This window comes from Etheostoma spectabile, chromosome 16 (genome assembly GCF_008692095.1).
Source record: "Etheostoma spectabile isolate EspeVRDwgs_2016 chromosome 16, UIUC_Espe_1.0, whole genome shotgun sequence".
NCBI classification, from domain to species: Eukaryota; Metazoa; Chordata; class Actinopteri; order Perciformes; family Percidae; genus Etheostoma; species Etheostoma spectabile.
In genome coordinates, this window is record NC_045748.1 from 15,479,216 (window position 1) to 15,488,687 (window position 9,472).

The following is a 9,472-nucleotide window of genomic DNA, read 5'->3' on the forward strand; positions in this document are numbered from 1 at the left end:
CCCCCGATTAGAATCATGTTCAAAGTTACTTATGTCACACATCATACCAAATTTACTGTGATGAATAGTGACTTAAAATCAAACACCGTTTGCATGTTTTATATTGTGTTGAGGACACATGTTAGCATTTAGAGAAGCTAGTTGTCTGTGCCAGGTGCACCTCACTAAGTGGCTATAGAATATATGCATTTATGAATATTGCATAGTATGAGTTATAATGTGATATGCATTGCATTTACACAGTGAGATGAGATTCCATTATGCATTCATTCACATCAATGCTAATTTTATTTAAAAGCTTTATACATGTTTGTACATTGTAAGTCTGTAAGCTCCTAGCTCATCACACTCTTTTTCTCCTCCACAGGAAATGACCCACTCGTGGCCCCCTCTCCTGACAGCTATACACACACCTAACACAGGTGAACCCATAAAGTCCCCGTTCCCAGCCAAGGTAAGAGTCTAAAAAGGCTGATATGTACATAGAGGGAGGGGTCTTTTTTGCGCTAATCCTTCATCCTCATTTGTGGTACCTTTTCAAATGAAGCTATCTTCAATTGGTTGCTTAACTAGCTTTCCCCTGGTGTTGCCCGAGGTCAGGTTTTCAGCGCCACAGGAAATTGACTTAATTTGCACACAGGATATTTCATAATGAAAGATTACTATGCATACTGAAGAGGAGCCTTATGTTCAGAATTGATAAATCCTTTCTATTTTAATGACCTCATGGCCTTTTGTCTCACACCACTCTCAGGTCAAATGTTTCATGGCTTCACTATTGCTTGATGCTTTTGCTTTATGTTTTCTTCTGTGTCTTTATAGGAATCTGAGCATGTCTCCTCATTTCCAGAACAAAGTGAGTAATGAGGGAATGAGACAATTCAGAGTACAATTCAGGAACAGAACAAGGATTCACATTATAATAAATAGAAATTATGTCACTGTATCATGAAAAAATAGCAGGGTTAGAGTCTGTTTTGTCTGGAATGGATCTGTCATCATGAAGCATCTGCTGGGGGGCTGTGGCTCAGTGGTAGAGCGGTTGCCTGCTAATTGGAAGATTGGTGGTTCAATTCCTGGCCCTGCAGTCCCACGTCGAAGTGTCCTTGGGCAAGACACTGAACCCCGAGTTGCCCCCGGTGCTGCGCATCGGAGTGTGAATGTGTGTGAGTGTTTATCCGATGAGCAGGTGGCTCCTTGTACGGCAGCCCCGGCCACAGTGTATGAATGTGTGTGAATGGTGAATGTATCCTGTATGATGTAAAAGCGCTTTGAGTAGTCGTTAAGACTAGAAAAGCACATCTGGGGGTTTGATCATCATTGGTGAAAGTTGGTGTGGTGTTAATATTCTCCTCTCTTCAACTTTTAACATCCATGGAGTTCAAGCAGCACCTTGCCAATAGTCCTTGCCCTATGTTTTCTCCAAAGCAATGTTTCTACAGCAACTTCTACAACCACACTGCCTTATTATGTGAACTGGCCACAAAATACCAGAGGATAGAAACAACCCTACAATTTTATATTAAGTTAACCTCAGCTAAGAGTAAGAGTCAGTCATGTAGAAGAGAGGAATGATCTCTCACTTTTCTCAGGCCGTCTCCTTTACTGATTTACAAAAGCACATGTCTGTTAATGTATTGGCCATTGTAATTTCAAATTACAGAAACAATTGTTCAACTGCACAAGACAGGATTTAGAAACCAGACTCGGCCATTCAGTTGTTCAGTCAGTCAAATATTAAACTTTCATGCCCAAAGCAAATTATCTTCAGTCTGCCTGACCAGATATTCTCTCACCAATGTTTATGTAGTATTTATGAGGCTGCATTTGCTGTCATATGCATGACTAAAAATCGTGTGTCTGCTGACTAAAAATAGTGTCAGTTGTGTGTTCTATTTACTATTACATTGAGCAAGAAAAACAGTTTTTGTGCAATTTTAGACATAAGAAAGAGTTTGAGTGTTAACAAAACATTTTAGTAACAGGTTACCGTGTTACTGTGTGCTGATCAATGATTGAACTGTAGAAATGATACACAAGTCTGATATTCTTTATATAAATGATTAATTCTGGAGCATCAGTTGTATAATCTTTGTATTTTCATTGTATGAATGGTGGTTAGTGTTAAACACAAACATGCAGTGCATGCAACCAAATCCACATTTGTGTCACATGTACATGTAATGACTTGGTTTTTTTTCTTTTGTTATTTCTTTTCAGAAAACTATCCTAAAGAATCCTCTCCTGTACATCCATCCCAGCTCATCCAGCAGAGCCCCTCATTGTAAGTTACTTGGCTTTTTCTGTGCCATAATTTTAAAATAGGATGCACAGCTGAACTGTAAATTGCCAACCTGAGGACCACTGGCTGACCATAGGCTGTATTTAATCAGCCATACAGACAACTTACAAATATTAAGGGCTGCAACTACAGATTATTTAACCATCAATTATTTTCTGACAAAAAATAATGAGGACAAATGGATTTCCCAAAGACCAAGATATTTATTCAAAAAGCTTGTTTTATTCGTGGCACATAACGATTGTTACTTCATAAAAACTATAACACTACTATGTGATGTGATATTGTAGTGTTTTGTGTGTGTTCACTGTAGTTCATTTGAAGCAGCCCATTCCAGAGGGGTAGAGTCCACTAGCTCCAGCGACTCGGAGAGTAGCTCAAGATCAGAGTCGGACAGTGAAAGCATCATCGAGGATCCACCTCAACTTCCTGTGGGCAACTCTGTTAAAGCCGAGGTAATTGTTGCTTGTCCTTTTTTGTTTAGGACATATAAACATGCATTCTTTGAATTGTTTGCTCTTCCTCATTTTTTTTTATATGTGTTTTGTGTATTTTTTTTTTAGCCGGATGCTCCAGCAGTGTCCCATGGTGATTGGCAGTTGGGGAACTGGATCAGGCCCAGCCAGCAGAACTCTGGCACTGAAAGTAGAAGTGGTGTACATGTCTCTGACAGCCCAGCGCAGAAACAGCTACCGCCCACTCAAAGCTCCAAGCCCTCGTTCAGTGTAGAGGTGGTTGACACCACCAGGGAATCTAAACCTCAGCCTTCTTCTCAGCTAAAAGAGTTTTCTGATAAGCTTGCAAAACTCCAGCAGCACAGTGAAAGCCCCTTGGACAACTGTACCTATCAAAGTAGCCAAAAAAAAAACTCTGCTGACTTGAACAGCTGTAGCAGTTCCAGGAAACCTTCATGCAACACACACTCCTCAAAACCAGCACAGGCAAGTTTCCCAGATTGCACTGAAGCAACTATCAGTGTGAAGTGTGAGGAAGTTGTCGCCACACAAGACAAAGACCCCCTTTTCCCAGATAGACCCAAGGTTAAGACGAAAACAGGACATAGCAAGAAAAGCAAGGACAACAGTGACACTAAAAGAAACAGTAAGAGGACTTCTAAACACAAGTCACTTGACAAAGGGAAGGCTGGATCAGAGCCTGTTGTCACGATGGTGCTGTGTGGTCATTGTCCATCGTGTGGTGTACAATATCCTAACCCCTGCTCCTGCCCCACTCAAAGTCCTGCTCAGCCTGACCAGCTGCCTCCTGCCCCACCACTCAGAATAAGTTGCACCAAACCAAAGTTAGAGACCATTTGCCAGAAGGGCACCAAGATCTCTAACAAAACAACCCACAAGCACTACAAGAATACAGGGCAGACAGCCAAGAGTTCTCGGGACCCCTACAGGCCTCCTCGATCCCTGCTGGTGAAGGTTGATCTAAGTCTCCTCTCAAGAGTCCCCCAGACCTCCGGCAACCACCAGGAGATACCCAGCAATGCAAAGAGATCAGCACAGGTCATAGAGCAAGATGGAGGGGGCAGTGATGCTTCTACAACAAAAAAACTCTCCAAAACCAGCAAAAAGAGTGTATCACAAAATGTGAGAAATATAAGAGTCTAGGTTTGTTCTAATTAGCATACGTGTACATTATATTTTTTATTTTAATGCGTGTTGTGCTGTCTTCTAGGTTGAGATAGACCATACACCTCTTCCCAGGAAGAAACAGAGGCTGGACAGCAAAAATGCCTCATCAACTCATGCTTCTGTCAAACTAGAGTAGGTCCCTTAAATCAGAGGCATCCCATACTTGCTTGTTGTACTAGGGATAACATTAAAAACATTTTTTAAATGAAATATTCTTTCTGTTGTGGGAGTGTGTCAAATCACACAAGCTCTCTGTTTTTTCCACCTATAGACGTTCCAGCAATTCAAAAGAGGACAGAGAGCGAAATAAGGCAAAGAAAATTCCTGTTCCTTTGCAGCAGCCTCTGACTCCCAATAATGCTGCTAAAGGTCCAAAGGTGCACAGACACAGTACTGGAGAGGCCCAGAAGTCTAGTAAGAAGGCTATGAAGAGCATCGACACCCATAAGCACAAGAAGAGCAGAGCAAAGCACACAGAAGATCCACAATTTGAAAAGGTAACAGTATATAAGCACTAAGCTTACACAGACAAGCCAGACTAATTCATGCACATGACTGTAACCAGTAAACAAGGCTTAGTAATGATTTTTACATGAAAAGGGGAACCATTGAAATTGTAACCAAATATCTTCCCTACAATCCTAGAAGAAGCCCCCAAAGAGCAGCCTCACCATCCCATCATCATCATCATCATCATCATCAAAGCCCACAAGGGAAGTTTTGAGCAACAGGCCCCTGGTCAGATTTGAGGACAGGTAAAAATTCCTCTCTGCTGAACTGTGTTTCTAAAATACTGTTTTTGTTATGTCCCCTAAAGGTTCTGTGTCTGGACCTACCTGGAATTTTCTCCCCAAAATATGATATTTCCTCCATTTCCAGACTTAATCTAGTTGTGTCATTTTTTTCCATGGGTAAAATAAATTCCCAGAACAGAGACCATTACGAGATATTGTCCAGAGACAACTTGAAAAGTGTACCAAAACCTTTAAACATTGAGTTACTTGGTGCCACATAAAATGGGAACTTCCCTGCTGTCCTTTTAAAAGCTACAGTAAGATATACAATTATTTTCAAAGTATGACAAAATCTGCATTATAATTGAGACCAATATTCTATACTCTTTTTTTTCTCCTGTGTGACCTTTGTCTCCTATGTCTTTTTAAAGTTTTTTTTTTTTTACTTCAATGTAAATTGCATGATTATATCAATTCAACCCTCAGTGTCATAAATGTTCACTGCTGCCTTTTTAAAATGATCCATTTTGGTTGGGGAGTGGGAGAATGGGCAAATTTGATGGCTGTAATAAAGTGTTTAATTCATACAGTTATCTTGAAAGGTTTTGGTAATAACTTAGATTGTTAGGTAAAGCTTAAAAGTTGTAGCTATTTTTGCAAGATCAATTTCTTTACCTTTTTATTAAATATATTTCATTGTTTAGTTTATTTTTCAGAATCTGACATTTCCGGATTGGTATTAAAGCTATTGCCTCTGAATTTAATGATATTGGTGCCACAGTTTTATAAGGAACAATGCATGCATTTAGTATGTGATGACAATTTTTATTGTTCTGAATTGGTAGTTGTATATTGTTGTAAGTCATCTAATAAAGCTTGTTTTACCTGTAGGCATTATCCTGTAAAGCATTACATAAAGGAGGCCAAAAAGCTGAAGCACAAAGCAGATGCAGAAGTAGGTTCTCTCTTTTAATTTATTTTGAGTTAATCTAATAAAATGACTGCATTCTATCCAGTGAAACAAGAAATGTATAACCAGATTGTATTTATTTTTGCTCTCTGTAGTCAGATAAGCACAGTAAAGCTTTCAACTACCTGGATGCAGCCATGTACTTTGTTGAAAGTGGCATTGCGATGGAAAAAGATCCACACATTTCAATGTCTTCCTACACTATGTTTGCAGAGACAGTGGAACTGCTCAAGTACGAAACCACTTATATTATTATCTGCACTATTTGTAGTTTTTGTAAATATTAGTTTGTATATTTGGAAAGCAATAGACTGTACGGCTCTTCAACAACTAGACTGTGAGGTGTTTTTTTTAATTAAAAGTTACATTTCACGCTATATTGCAAAGGTTTTGGCTCAATAACTGAATTTGATTCATGCATTACAGTACTTTTACTGCCACATTCTCCACTCTCTCAGGTTTGTACTGAAACTTAAAAACTCAGTGGACCCCTGTGCTTCACCTTCAGAAAAGGACTTTTTAGCATTATGGTAAGGTGTAGATGATACTTAATGTGCTTTGTCCACACACCAGTATGTCTCATGACATCCCAAAATATGATACAATGGTTGTGGTTTATCTCCGGTTTTAGCTTTCTTTAAATTTTTCATTTGTTGCCCTTTATTAAGCAGAGAGATGTTTATTTAACTCCATTGTCATTCTGGAGGTTATAGTAAGTCAAAAAAAAAGTTGTATAAGCAAAGTCTAAGAATAATAAATCATTAAAAATGACAAAAGACATAGTATAATGTCATAAAATTGTATAGTATGTCAAATAAAGTATACTACCTCATAAGTCATAGGATAGTATGTCCCAAAAATAGTCTGCTTTCTTTAATAAATAATTTGAATTATGAATAATTAATAACATTTATTTGTGTCTTGTAGTTTGAAGTGCCAGTCTCTCCTGCAGATGACCATGTTTCGCCACAAACACAAAACTGCACTCAAGTATTCAAAGACCCTCACTGATCACTTCAGTGTAAGTATTAATGTATTACCATAACTCCTTATTGCCAGTTTAATTGATTTGAAATTATAATGAGTAATCTCTAATTAACGCAGAATTTAATTAAGTATTTTTATGGAGTTGGAAAAGTAGCTCCTATGTCTAGATACAAATGTTATAGTTCGGTTTTCTTTTGCCAATTAAATTTGGATCTCTTTCAGAACTCAACAACTCTTGATCCTCCTGTTTTAACACCAAAGTAAGTTTGCATGTTACATTCACTGTTTGGGCATATTTGCACCTAGCTGTTGTGGTTGTGGCACATAAAAAAGTCTTGTCCCTGTTTCCTTTAGAGTCACAGACACCCCGTCCTACAAGCCCAACATGCCGTCTCCAGCCAACACATCCACCAGTTCTGGTCCGGCCTCCCACCACAGTGGCAGCGGGCTGGTTGTGGATACTGTCGGCAGCACTGTGGCAATTCCCCAGGCCATTGGACAGGTGGCCTTCACCTACGTCAACATCACTATGTTATTCTTGAGCGCACATGACATCTGGGAGCAGGCAGAGGAGCTGGCACAAAAAGGCAGCGGTAAGAATAGATGGAAAAGAGTTTTAACTTTTTTAAGCTAAATCAAAAACTCTAAGGCAAAAAGCTACACGAATCTGAAAAGCTCCTTGATATTTGTTGTGACACAGCCTTAAAATAAAATGGATTAAATAAGGATACTTTTTTAACAATAATAGTACTGTTTAAGTTTACAGTACAGTGTACAGTAAATGAGGACTTCAAGTAAATAAAATCTCAAAAGTTTTAAAAAGAGATGTAAAAGTGTATACCCAGCATACTGATACTTGAGCAGCGATCGGGCTCACAGGGAGATAGCAGATCACAGATATAAGTAGGCGCACGGCCATGCAAAGCTCTTAAAATAACAGTAAAATCTCCACAAAATATCTATAACTCACAGGTGACCAGTTAAAGGCTGAAGGAATTGGTGTGTGACATGGTTTCTTACATGGTTTAAAGAAATGACACAGTCTCGGTTAAGTGTCTCAGGACTGCACCACTTTTGTCCCATGAGCAGCCAAAGAGACCAGAGTCAAAGGTTATGTCTAGATTATAGCGTCTAATTTCAGCAACAACATAATACAGGACAAACTACACACACCCATGGTTCTAGGCTATGAGATTCATTTGATGCATTTCAATTCAAGCCAAAAAGCAATTTCTGTTAAAGATGGATGAATCCAAGTGTTGTGTCAGTGTTTTAGTTCTGTAATGAGTGTTCTGGTGTTCAGTGCTTTAATGTTTCTGTATATTTCAGGAATGCTGGCGGAGCTGGACACAGTAATGGGCCAATTGCGCTTAACGTCAAGTATGACCTCTATGGTCCGTTACACGAGACAAGGCGTCCACTGGCTGAGGATGGACAGCCAGAAGGTAAAGTGACAATCAACCTATGAACCCTTCAAACTGCCACTCTCTCTTCACTTCACCTCAGTGTGTAGAACTCTGATACCAACCTGGACTGTCCCTCAGGCTCGTGCCAGTTTTCTTTACTTCACATGGACATTAACTCATCAAAAAACAGTAGACAAAGATGTCCTCTCATGTGATGTAATGATACCACGCTGATCCTTGCACTTGTTATTTATTGTTTTCTCTCATGTCCACTTTGGTGTCTTTCTCTTTCTCACATTTTCATGAACATAGGTTACGTCTGCCGCTGTTCACATATTTCATGTCTTGCACCTACATTGTACCTTCCTGTTCCTCTTCTTCTTCTTCATCAGTTAAGGTGTGAAATCATGTGTGATTCACAGCTCTTTATTCAGGAGTGACCTTAACTTAATTTGTAGCAGATCAAACATAACCAAAAGTGCAATTTGGTGGCTCTATAATTCTCCCCAGCCTTATCATGTGGTTGTGGTGCAAGTCATGACTGAGATCTTATTTATTAACACAACTTTAGTCACTAATGTTACTGTAAGGCTCCAAAATCATTGTTCAAAAGTATCATGTTTTGTATTAATTTCTCTTAAAAAAGAGATTTATGTTTCACTCTGAAAGATTGTTGTGATTTGGATTCCAAGGTTTTGTGTACTTTAAATCCTACATTTTCTCCCACAAATCAGGGAAAATTACCCTTGAGAATTCAGGTGTGCATGATGTCATTTCTTATAACATTTGTATTGGTGACACAGTCTCATCTTGACTATGTAGGAAGTAGAGACAAGTCAGATATGAGGAGATTGTTGCAGAAGCACTAATATAATATCAGTTTATTCCTTTTTAGCTTATCCATTGTTTGCATCTGTATTTTCAGTTTTTCAAATGAGTGTAGCCAGGTTTACTCAGCTCTGGTTAGATTGAAACACACTTCTTCTGCCATCATAATTGCATTTATAAGGATAACAAAGTGCCATACTATTACTAAGACGTCCTACCAGGACAAAGTGCATGTTGAATGTAAGTTGAATTATGTATAGATTGAGTGCTGCCCATAACAAGGATACATCTGGACATAAAATAATAATTTAATAATGAGATGAGGTAAAGTAGGAAAAGGTTTATGATGTTAGGGGAGGCATACCCGCAAGGTTTAGTCTTCTATGAAGGAAGAAGTCATTGTGTTGGTGGAATTTCAAGGCATAAACATTTTTTCTTGTCTGTGTTGTAACAAAAAATTATTGTAATTTTTTAAGAGCTGACTAGATTTTATTCTTTTCATCCTGGTAAAAAGAATAGCACTTGTGCCCTACTTCTAATGGAAGTTGTACAAGCATCAAAGTCATCTTAACTTCTTGCAAGAACAAAAAAAAAAGGGGGGG

General features: G+C 38.7%; 1 protein-coding gene across 3 annotated transcripts in view; it reads left to right on the forward strand.

Moving 5' to 3' along the window:
• Positions 1 to 9,056, forward strand: part of aff1 (AF4/FMR2 family, member 1) — an 18,115-nt gene extending 9,059 nt beyond the window's left edge. The window contains exons 5-19 of one of the 3 annotated variants that reach the window (XM_032539495.1): positions 368 to 454; positions 823 to 856; positions 2,221 to 2,284; positions 2,616 to 2,757; positions 2,866 to 3,900; positions 3,989 to 4,077; positions 4,217 to 4,442; positions 4,594 to 4,700; positions 5,571 to 5,634; positions 5,745 to 5,881; positions 6,108 to 6,179; positions 6,577 to 6,670; positions 6,859 to 6,896; positions 6,991 to 7,229; positions 7,966 to 9,056. In XM_032539495.1, coding sequence (XP_032395386.1) covers positions 368 to 454; positions 823 to 856; positions 2,221 to 2,284; positions 2,616 to 2,757; positions 2,866 to 3,900; positions 3,989 to 4,077; positions 4,217 to 4,442; positions 4,594 to 4,700; positions 5,571 to 5,634; positions 5,745 to 5,881; positions 6,108 to 6,179; positions 6,577 to 6,670; positions 6,859 to 6,896; positions 6,991 to 7,229; positions 7,966 to 8,090 — 2,553 coding nt within the window. In that variant the 3' untranslated portion in view covers positions 8,091 to 9,056. Of the gene's footprint in view, positions 1 to 367; positions 455 to 822; positions 857 to 2,220; positions 2,285 to 2,615; positions 2,758 to 2,865; positions 3,901 to 3,988; positions 4,078 to 4,216; positions 4,443 to 4,590; positions 4,701 to 5,570; positions 5,635 to 5,744; positions 5,882 to 6,107; positions 6,180 to 6,576; positions 6,671 to 6,858; positions 6,897 to 6,990; positions 7,230 to 7,965 lie in introns of all 3 variants that reach the window. The other 2 variants (XM_032539494.1, XM_032539496.1) reach the window with 2 other exon arrangements.
• Positions 9,057 to 9,472: the final 416 nt, after the last annotated feature.